At 64.5% G+C, this 27,423-nt stretch overlaps 1 protein-coding gene across 1 annotated transcript; it reads left to right on the forward strand.

The window, feature by feature from the left end:
- ELN (elastin) lies at positions 1-26,966 on the forward strand. Its single transcript, XM_058037790.1, has 42 exons — positions 1-170; positions 7,067-7,120; positions 7,538-7,564; positions 7,725-7,757; positions 9,141-9,203; positions 9,711-9,800; positions 10,140-10,199; positions 10,303-10,368; positions 10,451-10,498; positions 11,350-11,421; positions 11,619-11,645; positions 11,853-11,924; positions 14,462-14,488; positions 14,859-14,924; positions 15,257-15,301; positions 15,441-15,521; positions 15,612-15,671; positions 16,354-16,458; positions 16,542-16,583; positions 17,161-17,298; positions 17,382-17,423; positions 18,670-18,807; positions 18,891-18,932; positions 20,038-20,175; positions 20,259-20,300; positions 21,404-21,541; positions 21,625-21,666; positions 21,909-22,016; positions 22,098-22,154; positions 22,315-22,464; positions 22,549-22,596; positions 23,304-23,426; positions 23,618-23,671; positions 23,813-23,947; positions 24,123-24,170; positions 24,545-24,586; positions 24,803-24,841; positions 25,273-25,299; positions 25,711-25,752; positions 25,940-25,966; positions 26,058-26,108; positions 26,635-26,966. Exons 1-42 carry the CDS (start codon positions 92-94, stop codon positions 26,679-26,681), a joined length of 2,835 nt encoding a protein of 944 aa, XP_057893773.1. The 5' UTR covers positions 1-91; the 3' UTR covers positions 26,682-26,966.
- The last annotated feature ends 457 nt before the right edge of the window (positions 26,967-27,423 follow it).

Genomic DNA, 27,423 nt, shown 5'->3' on the forward strand with positions numbered 1-27,423 from the left:
CCCCTTCCCCTCGCATCCTTGGAAGCAACAATTAAGCAGCTCTGGGATAAAACACACAGCCCGCGGGAGCACGGGGGCATTGCTTCAAGAGATGGCAAGGCAGGCAGCTGCACCCCTCCTCCCCGGAGTCCTCCTCCTCCTCTCCATCCTCCCGGCTACTCAGCAAGGAGGTAAGGAACGGAAGGCTCCTTCCGTAGCCCGGCCAGCTTCGCTCCGGTCCTGCGGGGACCCTCCGGGGCACCGGGGCTGCGACACCCCCACCCTCCGGGCACCCCCTCGCCTGCTCCGGCTGCCCGGCCCCGAGCAGGGACGGGCACCCACCCTCCCTGCCTGCCTGCCTCCCCGAGGGTGCGTGGGCAGGCCCCGGTGCCACCTCCCTGAGGGCTCTTTGCTCCCCAAACCGACAGGTGGCTTGTGCCATGCCCGGCTGGGACGGGATGTCACCGAGGCTGGTGACACGGGGCAGTCGGTAACGGCACCGCTGCACCACGCACTTGTCAGGGGGAGCTGCGAGGGTGTCCTGGTGAGAGCCTTGGGGACACCAGAGATTTGGGGACACGAGAGGTTTGGGGGCATGAGAGGCTCAGGAACACGCAGGCAGGACACCACCAAGCTCCCATGGGACTCAGCAGTGCGCGGGGCCGGGGAGGTGCCAGCTGTGACCCGCGGTCGGTGGCAGCGGGAGCTCGGGGCGGTGGGTGGGTGGCAGCATCCCGCGGTCGCTGTGTGCGAGCGGCCGCTCAGTGTGTGGCCGTGACAGCCGCGGGGCTGCTGCAGCTGCACAGCGCCCCGACCCACCCCGACCGCGGGCTGGGGGTGCCCGGGGCCCGCACACCGCCCTCATCGCCACCAGCGCCGGCTCCCGGTCCCAGCGCGGTGCCAGCGCCGTGTGACAGCTCAGCCCGGGCACACGCAGGTGTGGCACACGCGGCCGGGCCGGGGAGGTGACAGCCAGCGCAGGGCTCTGTGTCCCGCCGTGTGACACAGCCTGGCCAGCGCAGGGCTCTGTGTCCCGCCGTGTGACACAGCCCGGCCAGCGCAGGGCTCTGAGTCCTAGCCGTGTGACACAGCCCGGCCAGCGCAGGGCTCTGTGTCCCGGCCGTGTGACACAGCCCGGCCAGCGCAGGGCTCTGTGTCCCGGCCGTGTGACACAGCCCGGCCAGCGCAGGGCTCTCTCTGTGTCCCGCCGTGTGACACAGCCCGGCCAGCGCAGGGCTCTGTGTCCCGCCGTGTGACACAGCCCGGCCAGCGCAGGGCTCTGTGTCCCGGCCGTGTGACACAGCCCGGCCAGCGCAGGGCTGGCTCTGTGTCCCGCCGTGTGACAGAGCCCGGCCAGCGCAGGGCTCTCTCTGTGTCCCGGCCGTGTGACACAGCCAGCGCAGGGCTCTGTGTCCCGGCCGTGTGACACAGCCCGGCCAGCGCAGGGCTGGCTCTGTGTCCCGCCGTGTGACACAGCCCGGCCAGCGCAGGGCTGGCTCTGTGTCCCAGCCGTGTGACACAGCCCGGCCAGCGCAGGGCTCTCTCTGTGTCCCGGCGTGTCACACAGCCCGGCCAGCGCAGGGCTCTCTCTGTGTCCCAGCCGTGTGACACAGCCCGGCCAGCGCAGGGCTGGCTCTGTGTCCCGCCGTGTGACACAGCCCGGCCAGCGCAGGGCTCTCTCTGTGTCCCAGCCGTGTGACACAGCCTGGCCAGCGCAGGGCTCTCTCTGTGTCCCAGCCGTGTGACACAGCCCGGCCAGCGCAGGGCTCTCTCTGTGTCCCGGCCGTGTGACACAGCCCGGCCAGCGCAGCCGATGCCTGCACGGTGACCTGCCCCTGTCTCGGTTCAGACTGGAGGCTGAACTCCCACCCAGGCGCGGAGAAGGGCTGAGCACAGATTCAGAGCCCTCGCTGAAGTGGCCAGACTGGGCAGAGGGCTTGGAGGAGGCGACAGCACCACCAGGGAGGGGACAGTCACCTCCGGAGAGCCGGGTGGCTGTGCCAAGGACAGCGTGTGATGGGCAGGGCCACCATCGGCCGCGGGGTCGGTGCCGGGGCTGTCGTGCGGGGTTTGTTGGACAGAGAGGATTGAGGAGCCGAGGAGAAGAGGGGGCAGGATGCTGTGGTCAGTGCCAGAGCTGGATGGGCACCAGGACAGCCACAGCCACCTGTCACCAAGGGGACAGCAGCTCCACCTGCCCGTGCCCTGCAGCTCGCAGACTCCAGCCTCGGGGTGGCCCCAGCTGGGCAGGCAGTGGGACCCCAGAGCCTGGAGCTGCCTGGGAAGTCGAGCTGCTCTTGGTGCCTAATCCTGCTCAGGGTGCTGGATGGGATGTGCTCAGTCCTGGGCACTCTCCACCTCTGGCACTGAGAGATGTGGCTTGCTGGTCGAGGCTGGCTTTGTTCTGACCCTTCAAGCCATGGCCAGCTGGGACCATCTCTGGAGGAATCTGGACCCCGGGTGAGACCCTGCAGCAGCTCCTGAGCAGCTTGGGACTGTTGGCCCCACTCGGGCCCTGGCTCAGTCCCCAGGGGTGTTGCTGCTTTGGGAAGCAGCTCACAGAAGAGGTGAGCTGACCCTGGAGATGGTCCCAGTGCTGGTGGGACACGGGAGGCTCTCCCATGGAGGACTGAGCAGTGCCAGCCCTTGGGGACAGAGCTGGCACAGAGGCATGGTGGCATGGTGGCATGGTGAGGGGGGTCCCAGGGTGCTGGGGATGTTCAGGGCTCTGTCCTCCAGCACCGGCTGCCAGTGCAGCTCCAAGTCAGCCTGGCAGGAGAGGGAACCCTGAGACATCCCAGAGCTCAGGGATTCATACCCAGGCTGTCACCTCAGAGAAGTGCCAGGGGGCTGGGCTGGCAGCACTCAGGAAGCCCCCAGCAGCAGGTCAGGATCAGGATCAGCCCCTGGGGATCTGCCCCTGGGGAGCAGAGCTGTGCTGGCACTGTGGGGATCTGCACACTGGTCACTGCAGGGGGAAGGTGCTGTGATTCCCTAAAGGTGCCAAGTGCAGCCTGTCCCAGCATCTGGAGCAGGGCATCCATCCCTCAGTGCTTCCATCCATCCCTTGGTGCTTCCATCCATCCCTCCCCTCGGTGCTTCCATCCATCCCTTGGTGCTTCCATCCATCCCTCGGTGCTTCCATCCATCCCTCGGTGCTTCCATCCATCCCTCAGTGCTTCCATCCATCCCTTGGTGCTTCCATCCATCCCTCGGTGCTTCCATCCATCCCTCGGTGCTTCCATCCATCCCTCAGTGCTTCCATCCATCCCTTGGTGCTTCCATCCATCCCTCGGTGCTTCCATCCATCCCTCCCCTCGGTGCTTCCATCCATCCCTCGGTGCTTCCATCCATCCCTCGGTGCTTCCTGTGTGGAGCACAGGGGATTCCCCAGCAGTGACACCCCCAAGGAGGGACAAGAGGGGCCCTGGGGATCTCCCAGCCCTGCAAGCTCTGGGCCCACAGGGAGCAGCTCGGGTGGGTGCAGAGGGGCAGCACTGGCTGTGGTGGCACCTGGCCCGGGGCTTGGGGACCCTCTGAGGACAGCCAGGGTCCCCAGGGCGGGGCTGGGATGGCATCTCCCCTTCCCAGCCGGAGCCTGGCCTGCAGGGCTGCCCCTCCCTCCCCTCGCAGCTGGCAGGGTGCAGCTCGCCCGCCGGGCCCGCAGATGAAAGCTGGAGCTTCAGGGGGGCTGGAGAGGAGCCAGGCCCGGCCCCAGCCCCCCCGCTCCCCCGAGCTGCTACCAGCGAGCTCGGCCCGGGATGCAGCACAGCTTCAAAGTCGCCTGGAGACTGAATGTTTCCATAACTTTCTCCCAAGAAAAAGAAAACAGCGGAACGAGGGAAGAGGGGAAATGTCGGTGGTTTTGCATTGAGCTCCTCCGGGTGCCCATGGGCAGAGAGGGGTGAGGGGTGAGGATGTGCTGTGCTGGATTCTCCGTCCTGGCCTCGGTCTCAAAACCTATGGAATAAAGAAATCCTCTGCATTTCTGGCCCGTGAAGGGAGCTGCAGGCACTGGTGCAGATAGGAATGGTGTGGCTGATCCAAACGGGATCGGAAGCAGCTCTGGCAGGGGAACAGCCTGGATATCCACACCTGTGGATGGAGCTGGGGGGGAAATGTCCCATTCTCATAAACAAGGAGACTCCACACCCCATCTGAGCACCTCCATGGCTCACACCCTGACACAGCTGGGGCTGCACGAGTGGCTGCCAATTCTCTGGCCCCTGGATTGAGAAGCCGTCCCTGGGGTGGGATACAGGCTCACAGCCAGCCCAGCCCTGGAGACAGGCTGGGAGCCCAGGAAATTCCCCTTCCCAGGGTCCTGGCAGGCTCAGAGCAGAGGCAGCACAGAGCTCCTTCAGCGCTGGGAAGCTGCTGACTCAGTCTCCCCTTCCCTGTTGTGCCAAGGGAATGAGTGGAGAGGACAAATGGGAGCACACAGACCCCAGACTGGGCTGGGGGCTGCTGGCCCTGAGGCTGGGCAAGGACAGAGATGACCAGAAAGTGATGGCCAGAGCCCAATGTGGTCACGGTGTCACCAGTGTGTGGGCTGTCACCAACACCTGTGCTCAGTGGTGCTGCCAGGGGGAGGGACTGGAGATGCTGGGGGGATCTGGAGAGACCCCCCAGCAGTACCTGCACCAGGGAACAGCCCCAGGCTGGGCTCTGGGGGAGCAGCTTGTGAAGGAGCATCCAGGGCAGTGCAGGTCTGGCTGTGCCTGGCAGCAGAGCTGGTCAGGAAGAGCTCCTGAGGGAAAGGTTTGTCCCCCCAGAGCCACATGGCATCACCACCCAGCCACCCATGCCACTGCCTCCAGGCCATCCCATCTCCTGCCAGGCCTTGCTGACCTCCTGATGTGGGCAGGAGCAGCAGACAGAGCAGCACAGCCTCTGCAGCCCTCCCAGAGGTGTCCAGGCACGGAGCCCTCTCTCTGGGATGGTGCCTGGGGAGGGAGCTGTAAAAGCATCACAACAGTGGGACCCTGCTGGCAGGACCCCCAGTGCCCCTGGAGGGTGGTGATGGTGATAGAGAGATGACTTTGGCAGCGGTGGCTGTAGGCAGGTGACACCTGGACATTTCTGTGGTCCCCACACTGCAGGGATGCTGTGAGAAATCCTTGTCCCAGCTTCCTTGGGAGCCTCCAGCACTGGCACAGGGTGACAGAGGGGTGGGGAAGGTCAGTCCGGGCCACCCCAGCACCAGGGACCTTGCCTGGTTTTGGGGGGCTGAGGCTGGGGAGATGATGGGGGCTGAGCAGCCCCTCCCGGGTGGGGACAGTCCCTGGCCGTGCCCCAGGGTCCCTGGCCATGCCTGGCTCCGGCTCCCAGCGGCAGGGAGGGAGAACTGGCACTGAGCAGACGCTTGGAGATTGTTGGGAAACAAGGCAGGAGCTGGAGTTGTGTTTTTCCAGGCTGGGGGGCGGTGTGGGCGGGAAATGTGCCGGGAAAAGGAAAAGGAAAAGGAGCCGTTCTGTCCCCCTGGCCGGGCCGGGCTGGGCCAGAGGGCTGAGTGCGGGTCCCCTCCTGTCCCCTCCTGTCCAGGGACACTGCAGGACCCCGGGAGGGGATATGGGAGCTGGGGGTGCAGGCCTGGGGCTGTGTGCTGGGTCCTGGCACGGCTCCTCCCCTGCTCGCTGCATCCCCAGGGATGCCCCGTCCCTGATCTCCTGAGCACTGCCCCACACCCCTGTCACACACGGGGGTGTCCTGGTGGATCCAGGGGGGCTGGGCATCTCTGCCAGGTGCCAGGGCGGAAAGAACCCGTGAGCAGGGCCCAGGGGACACCCCCATCCCTGCCACGGGTGGGGCACAGTGTGGGGGACACCCCCAGAGTTTGCCCCACATCTGCAGATGTGCAGCACAATGTGCTGTGGTGTGCCAGCCCTGCCAGCTGCCTGTCCCCCCGGGGGCTGGCACTGCCCTGCCCAGCCCTGCCCAGCCCCTGGGCACTGCCCAGCCCCTGGTGCTGCCGCCAGGGCTGGGGAGGCCCCTGCAGGTGCTCAGGTGCCAGCCGGGCCCCCACAGGGTCTCCAGTGGCCCCTGAAGCCCATCCCCTGTGGCAGCGCAGGCACCAGGGCTGGCTGCAGCTCCCCACAGGGACTGTGGCCACAGCAGCCCCCCCACACCCTCCTGGCAGCCCCCCTGCCCTGCTCTGTCCTGCAAACCCCACCACAGCCCCTCTCCTGCTGCCTGAAGAGGAGCTGCCCTCTGCACTGCAGCCCCTCCTGTCCCCAACCCTTCCCTCTGCACTGCAGCCCCTCGTGTCCCCAACCCTTCCCTCTGCAGCCCCCTCGTGTCCCCAGCCCTTCCCTCTGCACTGCAGCCCCTCGTGTCCCCAGCCCACCTGCAAGTCCCCAGCCCACTCGTGGCCCTGCTGGAGCTTGGGGCCAGCCAGGGGGGCAGCCTGGTGGCATTGGTGGCCTGCAGCAGACATGTGGCACGTCCAGAGTACAAAACAGCCAAAAAACCCTCCTGTGGCCTCTGAGTATGAGCTGAGATGCTCTGGGAAGTGCTGGGACCTGGGTGGTGACCTCGGTGTCACACAGACAGGCAAAGGGACACAGGGGGGTGCCATGGCTCTCAGCAGTGTGCCCCCCAGTCTGTCACTGCCACTGGCCTGAGCTGGCCCTTCCCACTGGCACCTCGGCAGGCAGGACACACCCAGGGATCCTTGGGGCAGCCCCAGAGGATGCTCAGGTGTGGCTGGGCCCATCAGGGACTGTGGGGATGGACTGGGACAGCCCCAGGTCCCTGGCCGTGCCCAGAGCCACCCCCAGAGCCACTGAGGCTGCAGGGGATGGGGACAGCCCTGGCTGTGGGATGGGGCAGGAGCTGGGGCAGCTGGACAGCACCAGCCCCATGTCCCTCCTTGCCATGCAGGCCAGCTCCTGATGACACCTGGCTCCCAGCTGGGGCCCCTCCAGCCCTGCCACCACTGTCACACTGTCACAAGGAGAGGCAGGGACCTGCCTGCGAGCTGCACATCCCAACTCCTCTGCAGGGAGCAGCAGGGGAGCGAGGAGGAGCACCCTGCCTCCCTGCCTGGGCCTCTGGGGCATTTTAACAAGGCTCTCTTCTCCCGCAGGGGTTCCTGGTGCTATCCCGGGAGGGGGAGTCCCAGGAGCAGGCTTTTTCCCAGGTAAGGGGGCCCAGGCACCACTGGGAGGGGGCATCTGCAAGGATGGGCAGGTGCCTGGGGGGCCTCGAGTGCCTTTGAGACACCATGGAAGGCTGGGGAGCTGCCAGCCAGGATCAGGTGACATGGGCACATCTTGTCTGGCTGCTCACCATGGACTCAGCATCAGCCCCATGGTGTGGGGACACGACTGGGTGGCAGTGCCAGGCTTGTCCAGCGCTGGCACCTACACCCTGCCCGGGAGGTGCTCAGAGGTCACAGCCTGTCCCCAGACCTTCAGCCAAAATCCTGGGACGTGACAGGGGGGATGTCCCACTCCTGACAGCCGTGTGACCCCCCCACCTCCCCAGGGACCCTCGGGGGCCTGGCTGGGTGCTGGGGGCTCCCGGGGCAGTGCTCACACTCTGCCCTTGCTCGCAGGTGCTGGAGTTGGAGGTTTGGGAGCAGGTGAGTGCTGGTCCCCCCTGACAGGCTGTGCTGGGCTGGGGAGAGGGGCAGGATGCCCAGGAGATGGGCAGGGGGCTGCCCTGTCCCCCGTGTGCCCTGCCTGGGCACACTCAGTGGGAGGATGGCTCTGACCCCTCTCCCTGCCCTCGCTCTCCCCTAGGACTCGGGGCTGCAGGAAAACCTCCCAAACCAGGTAAGAAGCCTTTCCCTGGCTCTCACCACCCCCAGGCCAGTGGCTGGGACATTTCCCAACCCCTGCTGCCCTCACACTGCTTCCCCATGGCCAAGGCACGCCCGGCCCTGCCCTGCCACACTAATGCTGCCACAGCCTCCAGGAGCCTCCTCCCACACCCTGCTTCAGCACTGCCCCCTGCCCCCCAAACACCCTCTGGGGGTGCTTGCTGCCTGTAAAGCTGTGCCTGGGCTGCGGGAGGAGATGCAAAGCAGGAGCCAGTGTCCTGGTGGGAGGCTGGCAGTGCCTCCACCTGCCTGCCATCGGGGCCAAGCAGCTTTTGCAGAGGCTCCTGCAGCCCACGCTGGGCTTTGCCTGCCTTAGGAATGCTGGGGAGAGAGGACATCAGTAGGAGAGAGGGGAGATGCTGGCAGGAAGATGTGCAGCTAGCGGGCACCGAGCCTGGGGCAGCAGGGACTGAACATGCAGCACCTGGGGCCAAGGGAAATCACGGAATCATAGAAAGGCCTGAGTTGGAAGGGACCTTAAAGCCCATCTCAAGCCACCCCTGCCATGGCAGGGACACCTCCCACTGTCCCAGACTGCTCCAAGCCCTGTCCAGCCTGGCCTTGGGCACTGCCAGGGCTCCAGGGGCAGCCCCAGCTGCTCTGGGCACCCTGTGCCAGGGCCTGCCCACCTCCAGAGCAGAGCATTTCCTCCTAACATTGAATCTAAATCTCTCCTCTTTTGGTTCAAACCACTCCCCCTTGTCCTGGCACTCTGTGCCCGGTGTCTTGATCCCCACGGAGAGATTGATGCTGCTTCAGGCAGGCCCTGGGGTCCCCCTGTGCCCACCCCGGGGGTCCCCGCTGTGCCCAGGGCAGGGCCACCCCACACCCCCGGCCCCCCAAGCGTGCCTGGCTGCACTGTGGGAGCTGCAGCCCGAGGCAGGGGCTGACAGCCTCCGTTTGCTCAGATTTCAGCTCGTGGAAAGAAAAACAAGGCCCTTTATTTCGGCGTAATTAAAACCAAACGCGGGGCGGCTGCGAGGCCCGGCCGAGGCCCAGCCGAGCGGGGCCCGCGCCCGGAGCCAGCGGCTCCGGAATTTGCGCCTGGAGGGAGCGAGGGCTGATGAGCCCCAGATGTTGGAAGGCAGCGCTGGCCGGAGACCCAGGGACTCATTCCTCAGCCATAAACATTTTGGTTCTGTCCCCCTGTGGCCCGGCAGGACGGGGGGTGGGTGAGGCAGAGGGTCGGGATGGAGGACCCGAGTGCTGGCGAGGACATTTGTCACCCATCCCTGTGCCCGTCCCTGGGCTGTTCTCCCATCCCCACGGTGCCACAGGGACTCCTCTGTCCCTCTGGGCCCAACCACATCCCACCTCACCCCGCTTCTCTTCCTAGGGGTCGGAGGACTTGGGGGGGTCGGAGGACTTGGGGGACTCGGCCCCCTTGGCCTGCAGCCAGGTGAGCACTGACCACTGTCCCCCCTGCTCCTGGGGTGATGTCCCCAGAGACCCATCTTGGGGACAGCACATCCCTTGTCCCCATCTCCTCAGCTCTCCCCCATCTGGGCTGGGTGCCCTTCCCAGACCTGAGGGACCACAGGCACCCAGCAGGCAGCCCCGAGGGCCCCCAGCATGATGGCATCAACCACAGTGGGGTGACCCTGCAGGAGAGGAGGCACCTGGGGTCCCTGCAGGGCCAGCAGCAGAGGGACAGTGCCTGCAGGGGTGTCAGCACCCACTGCAGGGGTGTCAGGTGTGGGTGCCAGGTGGGATGTGGATGGGAGTGCGAATCTGGGGGATGCAGGACAGGGCAGTGCCTGCTAACGCCACCTTGCCCAGCCTAACGCCAGCCCTGGCACTGCCACGCAGCCCCCACAGCTCAGCAGCCCCTGTGCTCACCGAGGGGCAGGATACCCTCTGGGCAGCTGCTGTTCAGGGGTGCTGATGCTGGCTGTTCTCCCCACAGGTGCTGCGGGTCTGTTCCCCGGAGCCTTCCCCGGGGCGGCGTTCCCGGGAGCTGCCTCGGCCGCGGCGCTCAAGGCTGCAGCCAAAGCTGGTGAGTGCTGGGGGGGTCTGGGCAGGGTGGGCTCGGGCAGCCCCCAGGGGTGTCCCCTGGGCATCTGGGCCAGCACAGATTCCCCTGGAGCCAGAGCTGATGCTCTCACTGGGCTCCCCAGTGACTCCAAGGGTCCCAGGCGTGGGGAATTGGCCAAACCTGAGCCCCCGGGAGCACAGGCCACACAGCTGCCTGGTCCCTGTGCCCAGTATGGGGGACCCAGCCCTGGGACTGCCTCAGGGTGTCCCCTTCACCCTCCCAAGGGCCAGTTTGAGCTTGTCCCCTCTCTGGCACCGTTCCAGCCAGCCGCAGGTACACCCCTGTTCCCAATGCCCCCAGGTGCTGGCATTGGAGGCGTGGGTGGAATTGGTGGTCCTGGTGGCCTCGGGGTCTCCACAGGTAGGAAATACCCCTCGCTCCCGGCAGAGCCGAGCCTGGGGCAGAGCTGTCCCCGGGGTGGGCAGGAGCCGGGCCGGGGCTCAGGGCTCTCTGCTGCCCGCAGGTGCCGTGGTACCGGGCGCGGTGCAGCCCGGCCTTGGCGCGGCAGGGAAACCCCCTAAAATACCAGGTAGGTGACGGCCCCGGCGTGGGGGCCGGGGAGGGGAGCGATTCTAGCCGGCCCCTCATCCCTGAATCTCTTTTGCCTGCAGGTGCTGGGATTCCTGGAGCTTTTCCGGGCGGCGTGCTCCCCGGCGCAGGTGAGCTGGGGTGCCCACCCCACTGTCAGCACCCCAACTCCAAGGGGTTCCCCACCCTGCCAGCACCCCCGTGGGGAGAGCACCCTGCGCTGCTGCCTGCCTGTGTCCTGCTGCTCCCCACAGCTTCCAAACCCCCTGGCTGAGGCTACAGTGACATTTCCACCGTGCCAAAGGCACGGGGGGACCCGGCAGCTCCATCCTGTGCCAAGCGCACCAGCGCTGGGAGAGGAGCTGGCACAGCCACCAGGGCTGGCCGAGGGGAGGAGGGGGAGGTGGCGGCAGAGAGGAATTCCTCAGTGCAAAGTAATTTGGGGGAGGAAAACTTGTGAAAACAAGATGTTTCGACACTGTCCGAAGCGTGTTGCTGGTCAGGAATGTCTTTTCCATGTCTGAAAATGCTCGAGTTATAATGAAAGACATTTGTAAGAAGGGGAAAAAGAACCCCAAACCAAAAGGAAACTCAAAACCCAAAAATCCAACCCAAACGATTCCAAGGCCACAAGACTGCTGCCCTGGAGGGCTCGAGAGCCCTGTCTGGCCCCAGGCCACCGAGCATCAGCAGGGCAGGGAGCACTGCCCAGGCCTGGCTGGGGCTTTGCTGTCACCAGTGGGACCCCTCTTGAGTGCCATGTCCCCTGCAGGCTCCCAGTCTGTTCCACAGGCAGCTCCAGGCCTGGAGCAAACCCCTCCTGGCAGCTGGAGGTGCTGGCAGCTGGCACAGGGCAGTGCCAGCAAGACCCCAAGGATGAGGGTGCCATGGTGACAGGGATTTGGCAGCTGGCTGTGGGGGTCTTGGGTAGCAGTAACATCCCCAGTGAGGCCCCAGCTCACCCCTCTGCTCTCTGCTCCAGGTGTTCGCTTCCCTGGCGTGGGAGTGCTGCCCGGGGTCCCCACTGGAGCTGGAGTCAAGCCTAAAGCCCCAGGTAGGTCCCCTCCTCCCCTTGGAACACTGGGGCTGCATCAGGGCTGGCTCCAGCTCGGCACTCCAGCCCAGCCTTTGGGATCACAGCCCTACAGGCACTTGGCAGGGAAGCCAACCTATGGCTGAATCCACTTAGGTTAATTTGGGCCTCCAGGAGCAGCCCAGGGCTCACACAGGTGTCTTTGTGTTTCCTTTTAGGAGCTGGAGCCTTTGGAGGAATTCCCGGTGAGTGCCCCATCTCTCTTGCATGTCCTTCTCTTCCTTCCCAAGCCTCTTCCTCACAGCCATGGTCTCCCCACACCAGAAGATGCCTCAGGGCTTCCCAAGCCACCCCCTCTCCTGTGCCAGGGTGCCCTGGGGCACCCCCCTCCCTCCGGGACTGGTGGCAGCTGTGGCGCGGGCTCCAGGTGAGCGTGTGCTGTTGGTTTGCAGGACTGGGAGGTTTTGGAGGTCAGCAGCCCGGTGTCCCTCTGGGTTATCCCATCAAAGCTCCTAAGCTCCCAGGTAAGCTCCACAGCCAGCAGAGTGGCTTCACTGTGGGTGCAGGATCCCCAGCAGCCAGGAGGAGATGTGCCATTCCCCAGGGCTGAGGCACGGTGCCCGCAGTGCCCCGGAGCTGGCAGTGCCCGTGCTGGCCCTGGGACAGCAGGACAGAGCTGGGGGCTCTGCTGTGCCCTGCCTGTGGCACCCTGGGCAGCTCCTGGGGTGATCTGAGCATTGCCCCTGCTCGTGTGGACAGTGCTGTGCCTCTGTGCCTCCCTGGCTGTGTAAGGTAGGAAGGGTTACATTTGGGGAAATGCTCTGGGCCACGCCACCCTGGGATGTCCCTGCCAGCTCCTGCTGGCACAAGGCACAGCCCTGTTTCTGTGGCTCCTGGGGTTGGGCCTGGCATTCACCTGGGCCAGGTGTCCTGGCTCAAGGAGCTGTAGCTGAGGCTGCTGGGGGCTCCAGACAGATCTCTGTGCCCACTGCCCACCTGCACAGGGCTCAGCCCCAGCCCAGGTCAGCCTGGGGAAGCTCAGCACCCCTTTGCCAGCCCAGGCCATTCTGGGCACCTTCCCCTCCCAGCCCTGGGCTGAGTGCCAGCTCTGCCTGTCCCCGGGCAGCCGTGCCCATGGAGGGACAGTGGCAGGTTCTGTGCCCCCCAGGGGCCATGCTGCCACCTGACTGCTCCCCAGTGCATCCTGAGGAGGAGGGCAGCCCCATGCAGGCAGGGCCCCATCCCCGTGCATCCAAACAAGCTGCTGGAGGCAGGAGAGCCTCAGGGAGAGGAGCCCACCCCAGGCAGCACATCCCAGCCCAGCACATCCCAGCCCAGCTCCAGCCCCAGCACTTCCCAGCCCAGCTCCAGCCCCAGCAGCTCTGCTGGCTGCCCCCAGCAGGGCCTGTGGCCACAAGCAGCAGCAGGGATCCTGGCCCACTCCTGTTTCCTGCACTAGAGCAGAGTTATGATCCTTAAGGAGCTTCGGCCCTGCTGCCCGTGGACCCCGTCTAGGTCCCAGCCCCAGGATAGGGACCAGGACCACGAGGGTGTCTCCAGACCTTCCTGGGGTGCTGGGGGATGCCAGTTTGTCACCGCTGAGGGCTCAGCATCACCCTTGATGCTATGGGTGGATCTGGGGATGCCACACGTGGGCTGTCCCCTGCACTGTCCCCACTGCAGTAGGTCCAGGTTGAGAGGGGAAGAGGGACAACGGGACAAACAACATTTTCGGTGGAAAATCATCTCTTTAGATGACTTGCTCCTGGGCTGTCCCACTGAGGAGGTGGCCCGGGGGTCACTCACCTCACTGGAGGCTCAGTCTGAAGCTGTGGCTGAGGTCAGGGTCCCATTGATGCTGTAGGGATGGGGACCACTCCCCAGTGTCCAGCTGTGCTTGGGTGACATTGGTTTATGCAGAGCCCCAGTGTGTGCATGGCCTGAGCTCACTGGTGACATTCCCATGGATACAGCATGGGCAGGGGCTGCCTTCCCATCCAGCTGGGGGTGGTGGGGAGCAGGACTTGGACCCAGCAAAACCCTTGGAGATCCAAGGCTTGGACTTCTGGCCCTTGGAGTCCCCTCCATGTGTGTCACCCCTTTCCAAGCATTATGGTGAGCAAGGTGCTGATAAGGTGCCCCTGGATGGGCAAGGGTGGCCCTCAAGGTGGGGCACACCTGGCACAGCTCACTGTGAGCCTCTGCCTGCCAGCACCACTGTGCTGATGTGGGACACTATGGGATTGCCTGGCAGGATGGAAGGAAATCTGGTCCCCACATGCTGGCTGCTGGGAGGGGATGGAGTCCAGTGCTCAAGGAGATGCTGTGCCATGAGTAATTCCATCCTGGCTGCAGGCAGCCATATCCCTGCCCATGGCCCCCTTGCTGGAGGCACCCCCCACCCTGTGCAGCTCGAGGTGTCCCTCCCAGGAATGTGGCAGCCCATGGCCTCGGGCTGCAGCCAGCAGTGATGGGAGCTGGGAACTGCTGTCCCCGTGCCAAGCCCACGGTCCCTGCTGAGTCAGGGGCATCCCCACCACTCCGAGTGCTGGGATCCGGCTCTTTCGCAAGGAGACATTTCCCTGGCCACAATGTCCCAGCCCATAATCCCTCCCCATCCCTTCACACCGACCTCCTAACGAGGTCACGTTTCAGCCGAGGCTCCCAAGCCCTGATTCCAATTAAAGCCTTTCCTCCGAGCTGGCCGGGGTGCAGCCAGCTGGGTACAGCTCTTGCCGCGGGGCTCCCGCGGGACCCCTCGCTGGAGCGGGGTCATGGGAGGCTCCTGCACAACAGCTCCAGGCGCCACAGCCCTCGGCCTGGGCTCAGAGGGGCGGCTCCTTCCGTCACGGCTTCCAAGGTGAGGGAGAACAGCATCTCCTGGCCCAGCTCCAGCACGGGGGTTTGTATCCCGGAGGATTCACTGTCGCAAATGGATGGAGCCCCTGGGCCGGTGCTGCAGGGCCCCGGCAGAGGGGGGCCACGCTGTGGGGCAGAGGGGACAGGGCCAGCAGCAGCCACGTGCTAACCCCCCTTCTCTCCTCTCTTCTCTCGTCCCCAGGTGGCTATGGACTGCCCTACACCAATGGTGAGTGCTTGTGTCCTCATTCCTCGTGGCTCCACCGTGACCTCGTGGCCACTGACCCTCGGGCCGGTGTGAGGGATATCCTGCTCCCAGGGCGAGGTGGCCCACTGGGGACCTCATGCCTTACCCGTGGTGGCTGTGGACCAGCCTGGGAACTCAACTCTCCTGGCATTCCTGGGAGCTGTCAATCCTTAGGATATGTCCTGAGCCACTCCAGCTTCAGGCAGGGATGTTTGAGCTGGGATCTCAAGTGGGAAAGAGTTGGCTTTGGCATCCACTTGCGGGGAGCAGGAGATCCAAGGGGGCTGCTCTGTCTCGTTGTCCTTCCCCTGGCTGGTGCCTGACGTGACTCTACTCTGTGTTGTGATTGCAGGCCTCAGGCCCGGCGGGATAGGAGCCGGCCTCCTGGCAGGAAAGGCAGGATACCCCACCGGGACAGGTACACTGGGCCCCGCAGCCCCGGGGTGGGGAGTGGCACGGCCATGGCAGGGGAACTCCACCCTGTCCCCTTGCTGGCCCTGGACGGGTGCTGGGCCCTGCCCGGCTGCCTGCGGCCTGCAGGGACAGCGCGGCCGGGAGCAGCACCTCCCGCAGGGACAGCCGGGCCGGGAGCAGCACCTCCCGCAGGGACAGCCGGGCCGGGAGCAGCACCTCCCGCAGGAGAGGGGGACGGACGCTGGCAGGAGTGCCCGGTCCCCAGGGTCCCTGTGGGGTGGGGGAGCTGAGGTGGGAATGGTGCCAGGGTGGCTCAGTGCCCATGTCCCTCCGCAGGGGTCGGAGCACAGGCAGCAGCAGCGAAGGCAGCAGCAAAACTCGGTGAGTCGCCCTCTGCGGCACAAACACCACCCACGTCCCCAGCAGGGAGCTGCTCCCTGTCCCGGCTCCCTCCCTCTCAGCCCCGGGGGTGCTGGCTGTGTCCCCGTGTCCCCGCTGACCATCCTGTCCCCCGCGGCAGGAGCCGGTGTCCTGCCCGGCGTTGGCGGCATCCCAGGAGTTGCACCCGGTGTTGGCATCGGCGGTGTCCCAGGAGTTGGAGGTGAGGTGATGAGAGGGCTCTGCCCTGGGGCTCGGGGAGGGTCTCCTTCCCTTATCCCACATCCCTGACTCTCTCCTGCAATCCCGGCAGTCGGAGGACCGGCAGCGGCGGCGGCAGCAGCGAAGGCAGCGGCAAAGGCGGGAGCTTTTGGTGAGTTCCTGCTGCCTCGGACACATCTCGGGACAGGGAAGGGCCGTGCATCGATTCCAGGGGCTGTGCGGCTCCACAGCTGCCCTGGCAGCTCCTATCCCATTCTATGGGTTGGTGTCCCTGCCCTGTCCCAGCTCCAGCAGCTGTTCCAGCAGCGCTGAAGGGCTGAGGGCCCCTCGGGATGCAGCAGCCGGGCGGGGGGCAGAGCATGCCCTTCACACGCGGTCTCTCCATGACATGTGGATTTGCTCTGCCAGGTGCCAGCGGGGTGGCCAGGACTCGGTGTCTGTGCTGAGCTGTCCTTCCCTAGTGAGGGATGCTCCTGGTGATGCAGATCTCCACTGCTCCCTGTTTGACTGCTCTGTGGGAGAAAAGTGAGGAGCAAATCACACATTGGGGCATTTAGGGAAAACATGCCAGGTCTGAGGCAGCTGGGATGTATAGCCACAGCCTTGGGGGGCCTGGGAGTCCCCAACATCCTGGGTAGCCTGATGGGCGTAAGGAGCTGGGAATAAAATTCCCAAGAACATCCCAGGTACCCTGAGGAGCTGCTTTAGGATGAGTGAGGAGCCCACCACAAAGCTGGTGCCCAAGAGACTCCTGTGACCCTGGAGCAGACCACGTCCCCACTGTGGCAGAGTGAGGTGTTTGTGGGGGGTCTGACTACTCTGCTTCCCTCCAGGTGCTGGGGCAGTGCCCGGAGTCGGAGGTGTCCCTGGCTTGGTGCCCGGTGTCGGAGGTGTCCCCGGGGCGGTGCCCGGTGTCGGAGGTGTCCCCGGGGTGGCAGGTGACTGTTCCAGGAGCCCTGTCCCCGTGGCCCGGCTCTGCAGGGCCCTGGTGGCTGAGGCTCCGTGTCTCCCTTGTCCCCAGGGGTGCCGTCGGCAGCAGCAGCAGCAAAGGCAGCTAAGTACGGTACGTGCTGCGAGGGGCCCCAGCCCGTGGGACCCTGCCCGCCCTGCCCTGACACACGGGGGTGCCCAGCCTCGGGCTGAGCCCTGGGAGCACTCCTGAGGGGAAATGGGGAATGCTCAGCCCAGCGCCTGGCTGCTCTTCTGGGCCTGCTTCCATCTGCAGGGCAGGACCTTCTCCCTCTCCTGGGTTTCTCCATGGTGCTCTGTGGAAGTGGACAATGAGCCCCAATTCATGGTTTTAGATTTAACTGAATTCTTGGATTTCGTACTAAATCCATTTCCAGAAGCTGATCTGTTGCAGGATCTGCTGCCCAAGGGTTCAGTGTTGCTGTCATTCGGGCAGAGATTCCTGGCAGAGGGGCCCTTGCCCAGGGTCAACATCCTCCAAAAACTTGCCTGGGTTCAGAACCACATCCAACTGGGGCTAGCAATGCCTGCCCTGCCCCGCTGGGGTCTGTCCTGCATGAGGCCGTGGATGCTCCACTCTCTGGGGCACCATGGTGACACCGAGCCATGGCAGTGCCAGCACTGAGCTCTTGCTGCAGCCAGCTCTGATCTGTCCCCTCGTGTCCCCGCAGGCGCCGGCGTTCCCGGTGTCGGTGTGGGCGGCGTCCCCGGCCTGGTGCCCGGAGTCGGAGGAGTCCCTGGCTTGGTGCCCGGTGTCGGAGGTGTCCCCGGGGCGGTGCCCGGTGTCGGAGGTGTCCCCGGGGTGGCAGGTGACTGTTCCAGGAGCCCTGTCCCCGTGGCCCGGCTCTGCAGGGCCATGGTGGCTGAGGCTCCGTGTCTCCCTTGTCCCCAGGGGTGCCGTCGGCAGCAGCAGCAGCAAAGGCAGCTAAGTACGGTACGTGCTGCGAGGGGCCCCAGCCCCCGGGACCCTGCCCGCCCTGCCCTGACACACGGGGGTGCCCAGCCTCGGGCTGTGCCCTGGGAGCACTCCTGAGGGGAAATGGGGAATGCTCAGCCCAGCTCCTGGCTGCTCTTCTGGGCCTGCCTCCATCTGCAGGGCAGCACCTTCTCCCTCTCCAGGGTTTCTCCACTCTGCTCTGTGGTAGTGCACAATGAGCCCCAATTCATGGTTTTAGATTTAACTGAATTCTTGGATTTTGTACCAAATCCATTTGCAGCAGCCGATCTGTTGCAGGATCTGCTGCCCAAGGGCTCAGTGTTGCTGCCATTCGGGCAGAGATTCCTGGCAGAGGGGCCCTTCCTAGGGTTACTGTCCTCCTATATGAGATGGGATGGTGAGATCCATCTGGTATAACCATCTCCAAGGAGCTACAGTGGGGCCAAGGGTTATGGCCAAGCAGGAGGGCAGCCTGGAGCTTGGGCCAAGGGAGGAGGCAGAACTGGCCTGGGGTTTCACACTGCATTGGGGGGTCCATGTTCTTCTCCAGAAGACAGAGCCAGAATTTCCCTCGCCAGGTCCCAGGACCTTCTCTTTCATTGTTACTGTGAAGCTCTGAGAGTCCCCAGGAGGAGCCATGGTCAATGGCAGCTCTCCTTTGAGGGTTAAATCACTGATGCCCATCGCATCTATAATTAGTAGAAAAAATCCTTCTACATGTCCAGGGAAGGATGGGATACAGGAATTTAGGCAGGAACTCAGCAGAGGTTGCTCTGTGCTGTGGTGGCCCTGCTGAGCAGGGTCCCATGAGGACAAAGCCCTCTGACACTCGGCCCTTGCAAAAGTGACCTGGTGCTTGTCCGTGTGGCACTGATGTGTGCCAGCAGGTCCAGGCGGTCGGCTCCCCAGTCTGACCAGTGCCCCCCCAGACACCTGCTGGGAGACCCAGCCACTTCTCCTGCATGGCCTGTCTGGCTGCAAGGCCTGCTGTCCCTATGACAAGGAGCAGCCTGGGCCCTGTGAGGATCAGGGTCATTGTGCTCCCTGTGCCGGTGACTTCCAGGCAATCGCTGGCAGAGTCACGGGGCCGATCCCTGCCCTGCCCTGCCCCGCCGGGGTCTGTCCTGCATGAGGCCGTGGATGCTCCACTCTCTGGGGCACCATGGTGACACCGAGCCATGGCAGTGCCAGCACTGAGCTCTTGCTGCAGCCAGCTCTGATCTATCCCCTCGTGTCCCCGCAGGCGCCGGCGTTCCCGGTGTCGGTGTGGGCGGCGTCCCCGGCCTGGTGCCCGGAGTCGGAGGTGTCCCTGGCTTGGTGCCCGGTGTCGGAGGTGTCCCTGGGGCGGTGCCCGGTGTCGGAGGTGTCCCCGGGGTGGCAGGTGACTGTTCCAGGAGCCCTGTCCCCGTGGCCCGGCTCTGCAGGGCCATGGTGGCTGAGGCTCCGTGTCTCCCTTGTCCCCAGGGGTGCCGTCGGCAGCAGCAGCAGCAAAGGCAGCTAAGTACGGTACGTGCTGCGAGGGGCCCCAGCCCCCGGGACCCTGCCCGCCCTGCCCCGACACACGGGGGTGCCCAGCCTCGGGCTGTGCCCTGGGAGCACTCCTGAGGGGAAATGGGGAATGCTCAGCCCAGCTCCTGGCTGCTCTTCTGGGCCTGCCTCCATCTGCAGGGCAGCACCTTCTCCCTCTCCTGGGTTTCTCCATGGTGCTCTGTGGAAGTGGACAATGAGCCCCAATTCATGGCCTTAGATTTTACTGAATTCTTAGATTTTGTACCAAATCTGTTTTCCACCTGACGCAAGGCCTGCTGCCCAAGGGTTCAGTGGTTCTGCCATTAGGGCAGGGATTTGTGGCACAGGAACTCCTTCCAAGGGTCACTGTCCTCCAAACTGTGGTGGAATGTTGGGATCCATCAAGTGCATCCAACTGGGTCTAGCAAGACCCAGGTGTCCAGCAGCCATAACCACCCCAAGCTGGAGCTTGTGCACATGGACAACTGGCCCTGAGGTTCCATGCAGGACTGGCTTCCAGTTGCTGCTCCAAAAGGTAGAGCCAGCAGTTGGTACCTGGCCAGGTGCCAGGACCTTCTTCTCCATCTTCACTGCAGAGCCCTGGGGGTCCCCAGGAGGAGCCATGGTCAATGGCAGCACCCATTACAGGATTAAATCACTGATGCCCCTCTCTTCCATTTCTCTTCTATAATTTGTAGAAAAGATCCCTCTGCATGCCCAGGGAAGGATGGGATTCAGGAATTCAGGCAGGAGCTCTGCAGGATTTCCTTTGTGCTGACACGGCCCAGCTGAGCAGGGTCCCATGAGGACAAAGCTCCTCCATGGCCTGTCTGGCTGCAAGGCCTGCTGTCCCTATGACAAGGAGCAGCCTGGGCCCTGTGAGGATCAGGGTCATTGTGCTCCCTGTGCCGGTGACTTCCAGGCAATCGCTGGCAGAGTCACGGGGCCGATCCCTGCCCTGCCCTGCCCCGCCGGGGTCTGTCCTGCATGAGGCCGTGGATGCTCCACTCTCTGGGGCACCATGGTGACACCGAGCCATGGCAGTGCCAGCACTGAGCTCTTGCTGCAGCCAGCTCTGATCTGTCCCCTCGTGTCCCCGCAGGCGCCGGCGTTCCCGGTGTCGGTGTGGGCGGCGTCCCCGGCCTGGTGCCCGGAGTCGGAGGAGTCCCTGGCTTGGTGCCCGGTGTCGGAGGTGTCCCCGGGGCGGTGCCCGGTGTCGGAGGTGTCCCCGGGGTGGCAGGTGACTGTTCCAGGAGCCCTGTCCCCGTGGCCCGGCTCTGCGGGGCCATGGTGGCTGAGGCTCCGTGTCTCCCTTGTCCCCAGGGGTGCCGTCGGCAGCAGCAGCAGCAAAGGCAGCTAAGTACGGTACGTGCTGCGAGGGGCCCCAGCCCGTGGGACCCTGCCCGCCCTGCCCTGACACACGGGGGTGCCCAGCCTCGGGCTGTGCCCTGGGAGCACTCCTGAGGGGAGATGGGGAATGCTCAGCCCAGCGCCTGGCTGCTCTTCTGGGCCTGCCTCCATCTGCACGGAGAACCTTCTCCCTCTCCTGGGTTTCTCCATGGTACTCTGTGGAAGAGAACGATGAGCCCCCAATTCATGGTTTCAGCTTTTACTGAATTCTTGGATTTTGTACCAAATCTGTTTTCCACCTGATGCAAGGTCTGCTGCCCAAGGGTTCAGTGGTTCTGCCATTAGGGCAGGGATTCGTGGCACAGGAACTCCTCCCTAGATCACTGTCCTTCAAACTGTGGTGGAATGTTGGGATCTATCAAGTGCATCCAACTGGGTCTAGCAAGACCCAGGTGTCCAGCAGCCATAACCACCCCAAGCTGGAGCTTGTGCACATGGACAACTGGCCCTGAGGTTCCATGCAGGACTGGCTTCCAGTTGCTGCTCCAAAAGGTAGAGCCAGCAGTTGGTACCTGGCCAGGCACCAGGACCTTCTTCTCCATCTTCACTGCAGAGCCCTGGGGGTCCCCAGGAGGAGCCATGGTCAATGGCAGCACCCATTACAGGATTAAATCACTGATGCCCCTCTCTTCCATTTCTCTTCTATAATTTGTAGAAAAATCCCTTTATGTGCCCTGGGAATTATGTGATTCAGGAATTCAGGCAGGAGCTCTGCAGGACTTGCTTTGTGCTGTCACGGCCCAGCTGAGCAGGGTCCCATGAGGACAAAGCTCCTCCATGGCCTGTCTGGCTGCAAGGCCTGCTGTCCCTATGACAAGGAGCAGCCTGGGCCCTGTGAGGATCAGGGTCATTGTGCTCCCTGTGCCGGTGACTTCCAGGCAATCGCTGGCAGAGTCACGGGGCCGATCCCTGCCCTGCCCTGCCCCGCTGGGGTCTGTCCTGCATGAGGCCGTGGATGCTCCACTCTCTGGGGCACCACGGTGACACCGAGCCATGGCAGTGCCAGCACTGAGCTCTTGCTGCAGCCAGCTCTGATCTGTCCCCTCGTGTCCCCGCAGGCGCCGGCGTTCCCGGTGTCGGTGTGGGCGGCGTCCCTGGCTTGGTGCCCGGAGTCGGAGGAGTCCCTGGCTTGGTGCCCGGTGTCGGAGGTGTCCCCGGGGCGGTGCCCGGTGTCGGAGGTGTCCCCGGGGTGGCAGGTGACTGTTCCAGGAGCCCTGTCCCCGTGGCCCGGCTCTGCAGGGCCATGGTGGCTGAGGCTCCGTGTCTCCCTTGTCCCCAGGGGTGCCGTCGGCAGCAGCAGCAGCAAAGGCAGCTAAGTACGGTACGTGCTGCGAGGGGCCCATGGTCACTGCCTTGCAAAACCTGGTAGGATCCTGGAATGCCTCCCACTGGGTCTGGCAAGACACAGAACTGATCCCTCTCCTGCCCTGCTTGGGTCTCTCCTGGTAGTGGCTGTGGATGCTCTTCTCTCCCAGCCATGATTATGAGACAGAGCTGGAACTGGCCCAACCTTTCAGCTGTTAATGCAGCCAGATCTGACTTCTCCCATCTTGCTCCCTGCAGGAGCTGGCGTTCCTGGCATCGCTGGCGTTCCTGGCATCGCTGGCGTTCCTGGTGTTCCTGGCGTTCCTGGTGTGCCTGGAGTTCCTGGTGCTGTTCCTGGTGTTGGAGGTGAGCAGATGGGGTGTCAGCAGCCACTGATGGGATGCTGGCCTCAGCAGGTCCCTGACTGTGTCCCTTGTGTCCCCGCAGTTGGTGGCCCGGCAGCAGCGGCCGCAGCCAAGGCTGCAGCGAAAGCAGCGGCGATCGGTGAGTCACCACTGTCACCACCGTCACCATCGGCTGTCCCAGGGAGGGAGGAGGTGTGTTGGCACACAGGAGAGGTGGGGACACCCCGGTGCTGTGGAGGTCAGTGGGATTCCTGCTGTGGAGTCTGTCCCCTTGGACACATCCCTGAACCTCTCTGCAGGAGCAGGACGTGTTCCTGGTGTTGGCGTTCCTGGTGTTGGCGTTCCTGGTGTTGGCGTGCCCGGTGTTGGCGTTCCCGGTGTTGGCGTTCCTGGAGTGGGTGTGCCAGGTGTTGGCGTGCCCGGTCTGGTGCCTGGGGTCGGCGTTCCAGGTGAGATGGTGCCCAAGGGATGCTCAGATGTCCCCAGCAGTGCTGTTGGGACGCGTTCCTGACCCTCTCACTCCCTGTCCCCAGGAGTTCCGGCAGCCGCTGCCAAAGCAGCCGCCAAAGCAGCCAAGTATGGTAAGCTGGGATCTCTCTGGGGTTATCCCACCTGTCCTGTCTCCTGCTCATCCCCACCCCAGGCTGCTCCCCTGTCAGGGCTGAGGCCCAGCAGTGCCTGGGGTCCCTGGGGCTCAGGGTGAGGGACGAGCTCCCTGAAGGGCTGAATGTGGGATGAGGTTCTGGGTGTCTCAGGGCTGCTCTCCAGTGAGCTGAGCCCTGTGGAACATCCGAGTTCACCATCTTCTCATACTTTGGTCCATCCATACCCCATTCTGCCCACCCAGCCACAAGACCACCACCTCGGTGTCCATCTGTCACCTTCTCTGTCCATCCATCTGTACCTCCTCCACTCATCTATTCAGTCACTCCACATGCATCCACATATCCATCCATCTATCCACACATCCATCTCACCATCCCTTCAACCATTAGTGCACCTCATCATCCCTCCATTCATCCATACCACCATCCATTCAACCACTCCCCATTCACACACACATTCATCTCACCACCCCTCTGTCCATCTGGCCATCTGAGCATCCATGTGTCCATCTCAGCATCCATTTGTTCATCCATCCAACCATTCATCCATCCCACCATCATTTCAACCAGTGCTCATCCAGCCACATATCCATCTCATAATCCATCCACCCACCCACTCATCCAACTCCTCCTTCCACGTTTCCTCCCGAGCTGAAGCCCAGTCCTTCTCTTTCTCCTTACAGGAGCAGGTGGCCTGGCTCCCGGCGTGGGTGGCCTGGCTCCTGGAGTAGGTGGCCTGGTTCCTGGAGTAGGTGGCCTAGCTCCTGGAGTAGGTGGCCTGGTTCCTGGTGTTGGAGGTGTCCCAGGTGAGGAGGAGGAAGGCAAGGGTGAGAGCAGCCCGGCTGGTGTGGGGGCAGTTCTGGGGGCAGGACAGACTTGAGGAGAACCTCAGCAGTGTCCCTGGGGGGCTGCAGACGGGGCCTGAGGGATGGGCTCTGCCCAGGTTTGCTGTGAGACCTCCCCAGGGTCTGACCCCCCCGCTGCTGTCTCTGCCCAGGTGTTGGAGGTCCTGCAGCAGCAGCCAAAGCAGCAGCCAAGGCAGCCAAATTCGGTGAGTCAGCCTGGGGAGCCCCTCAGGCTCCCTACCAGCCCTGGTGTGGCTCTGACCCGTGCAGGGGATGCTGGGCACGGGCACCCAGGCCTGGCACATGATCCCACACAAGCACAGGATCTCTCACCCCTCTCTCTGCAGGTGCCGGGGTTGGAGGGGTGCCAGGGGTGGTGCCTGGCGTGGGCGGAGTGCCCGGAGTGGCACCCGGTGTTGGTGGCGTGCCCGGCTTGGTGCCAGGGGTGGGAGTACCTGGAACTGGCATCCTTCCTGGGGCAGGTATGTGCTGTGTCCTGCCCTGCTTGGGGACAGCGGTGGCTGGGAATGCTGAAAGCCACCGAGCCACATGAAGGGGTGGCAGGGAGGGATGCAGGGGGCATGGAGGGGAGGGTGGTGGCACATGAGACGGTGTGGGGTGACTGTCCTAACCGTGGTGTCCTCACTCACTTTGCAGGCATCCCCCAAGTAGGGGTGCAGCCTGGTGCTAAACCTCCCAAATTCGGTACGTACCCCTGCCCCAGGGCCACCTCAGACTGTCCCTGGGCACCCTTCTCCTGCAGCCATTGGGGTGCTGACCTCTCTTCCTGCCCCCTGCATGCCCACTTTGCCCCGATGGCCCAGGCATGGAAAGTGGTGTGCTGTCACCCATGGGTGCCAAGTGCCACCTGTACCCCCTGCCCTGGACTCCCTGAGGACAGTTTTCTCCTCCATGTGTCACACAGGGGCTGAAGCCCCTCTGGGTGCTGTGAGATGGGTGCTGGGGACCCCCAGCATGGGTGCCAGGGCCACCCCAGCAGGTTGGGCAGTGGCTGGGGGTGCTCCGAGCCGGGGCTGCCAGGCTGTGGGGGACAGGTGCTAACGGTGTCTCTCTGGCAGGTGTTCCTGGGGTTGGAGTCCCAGGGGTTGGTGGCCTCCCAGGTAAGTGCTGGCAGGAGCTGAGCCCAGGCAGTGGGGATGTGCGGGCAGAGGGATGCTCCCATCCAGGGGTGGAGCTGAAGGGATGCTCCCTCTGGGCTCGGAGGGAGCGGGGCTACCCGAGAAAAGATGAGCACACTTGGGAGTGGCTGAGGAGTGGGTCAGACACTGGGGACACTGCCTGTCCCTGCTGGTGCTCACCCGGGCTACTCCTTGTAGGTGGCCTTGGCGTCGGTGGGCTCGGCGTTGGTGGCCTCGGTGAGTGATGCTGGGCCCGGTGTGGGGCTCCCAGGGCTGGGCTGCAGGGAGCAGCAGCAGCAGCAGAGAGCTGGCACAGCCATGAAAAGGAAAGGGAATCTGTGGGTCACCTGTGTCCCCTCCCAGTCTCACAGCACAATCCCACCCTGCATTGTCACTGTCCCCTGTTGTGTTTGTCACCTGCCCTGTTCCCAGGGGGTGATCCAAAGCGATTGCCATTGCTGAGCAGGGACTGAGGGCCATAGCCCCAGCCTTGCCCCTGCCATGGGAACAGGGGATGGTACTGTACCCTGTCCCCAACGTGTGGAGATGCAGGTCCCTCCTGGGACCCTCTGGGCCCCTCCTGAAGGGTCTGGGTGTGGCCCTGGGGCAGTGAGTCCGGGCAGGGGCTGCCCTGGTGCCCCCCTCTGACTTAGGACTCTTGTATCCAGGAGCTGCTGGGAAACCTCCCAAGCCAGGTAAGGGACAGCCAGAGGGGCTGGAGGAGTGACTCCGGTGCCTGTCCCCATCCACATTCCCATGGCTGTGCTCACGCTCCCCACCCTCACTGGGGCTCACCCACCTGCAGGTTTTGGTGCTGGGGGGCTGCAGCCAGGTGAGTGCTGCACTTTGGGGCTGGCCTGGGAGTGTGTCCGCTATCCTGCCACACTCGTCCTCGCTTGCTGTCCCCATGCTGCTGCCATTCCCTGCTGAGCACCAGCTGCCTGGGAGAGCACTGGGAAGCCAGAGAGGTGCCAGGGTGGGGACGGCGGCTTTTGCATCAGCTCCTGTCCCTGGAGTGAGCACGGGATCCCAGCCAGGCTGTCCCCAGTGCACGCTAGAGTGGCACCGCTGTCACCGGCTGTCACTGGCTGTTGCTTTTTCCCCAGGCGTTGGAGGTCCCGGCTTCGGCGTATCACCGCTATTTCCAGGTACCCCCCACCGCCAGCTGGGCTCCGAGCACACACCGGGGCCGTGTCCGTGCCTGGCCAGCTCGCGGGGACGCGGCCACGGCCGGGGAGGGACCCGGGGCTGGGCTAAGCCGGGAGGCTGCCCTGGGGGTGTGGGGCACAGAAAGGGGGGTGCCCCGTGGTGCTGAGGCCTTCGCTCTCCTTTCAGGTGGGGTCGGCGGCCTGGGATTCGGCGGTGAGTATCCATTGCCCCGCGGGGCGTTTTGGGGTGGGGACGCATATCCCCGTGGGGGTCCCGCTCACCCTGCTCTGCCTTCCCGCTGCAGGGAAGCCCCCCAAGCCCTACGGAGGAGCTCTGGGTGCCCTGGGCTTTAGAGGTGAGTGTGGTCCCCAGCTCCAGGGGCCGGTCGTGTCCCCCGTGTCTGTCCCGTCCCTGCGGGGTGTCCCCCGTGCCGGTCCCATCCCTTTGGGGTGCCCCCCGTGTCTGTCCCATACCTGCAGGGTGTCCCCGTGTCTGTCCCATCTCTTTGGGGTTGCCCCCTGTCCCTGTCCCATCCCTTTGGGGTGCCTTTCCCATCCCTTTGGGGTGGCCCCGTCCCCGTCCCATCCCTTTGGGGTCCCCCCTGTCCCTGTCCCATCCCTTTGGGGTGGCCCCGTCCCCGTCCCATCCCTTTGGGGTCCCCCCTGTCCCTGTCCCATCCCTTTGGGGTGCCTTTCCCATCCCTTTGGGGTGCCCCCGTCCCATCCCTTTGGGGTCCCCCCGTCCCTGTCCCATCCCTTTGGGGTGCCTTTCCCGTCCCTTTGGGGTGCCCCCGTGCCTGTCCCGTCCCTTTGGGGTGCCCCGAGCCGCTCCCATCCCTGCTGGCTGAGGCGGGCCTGACCCGCGTCCATCCGCCATGGCAGGCGCGGGCTGCGCGGCAGGGAAGTACTGCGGGAGGAAGCGGAAGTAACGCTCCGTCACCGATCACCTCATGAACTTTGGTGCTACTGCATGGTCCAGAATGTAAATCCGAAGCAAAGCTGAGACACCCTCTCCTCCAGCCCCGGAGCCCCCCGTCCATCCCGGGGCCATTCCCCGGCAGCGCCCGGCCCCCCCGGCCCTCGGTCCCGGCAGGGAGCGCGGAATAAACTGCGGGGAGCAGCCGTCCCCCTTGGTGCTATCGCTCTCTGCGGGATTTGGGGGCCCCAGAGCTGACTCCCGGGGGGGCACAGGATGAGGGGCACCCCACATTGGAGGAAGGGAGGGAGGGAGGGAGGGAAGGGGATGGCGGCGGCGGGGGCCGTGCGGGGAGGGACGGCCCCGTCAGCCCGGCCCCCACCCCGGTCCCCGCGCTGCCCCCGGTTTGGGGGGGCCGCGGGCAGGAGGGGCTCAGTCCCTTCACGTTGCTCACTTTGCTATAACTGGGTGGGACGCCCTATACAGAGGGACTCGCTTCTGACAGACTAATAAAGGACAAGTTTTTAAAGGATTCTGGCTCCAGCCTGTGTGCCACGTCCGTGACCCGTCCCCGTGGCGGCGGCAATGATGCAGGGCTCACCCCAGCCCGTGGCCCTGCACAAGCCTGGAAAGGTGCTGGGTCCTTGCTACAGGGCTGTTGCTTGTCCCACTGCATGGTAACAGCGCTGGGACACACGGGAGGGGCGGGGGGACAGCTTTGGCCCGAGGGGTCGCCTCTGCCTTTTCCCACAGTG

This window comes from Melospiza georgiana, chromosome 19 (assembly GCF_028018845.1).
Source record: "Melospiza georgiana isolate bMelGeo1 chromosome 19, bMelGeo1.pri, whole genome shotgun sequence".
Taxonomy (NCBI): Eukaryota; Metazoa; Chordata; class Aves; order Passeriformes; family Passerellidae; genus Melospiza; species Melospiza georgiana.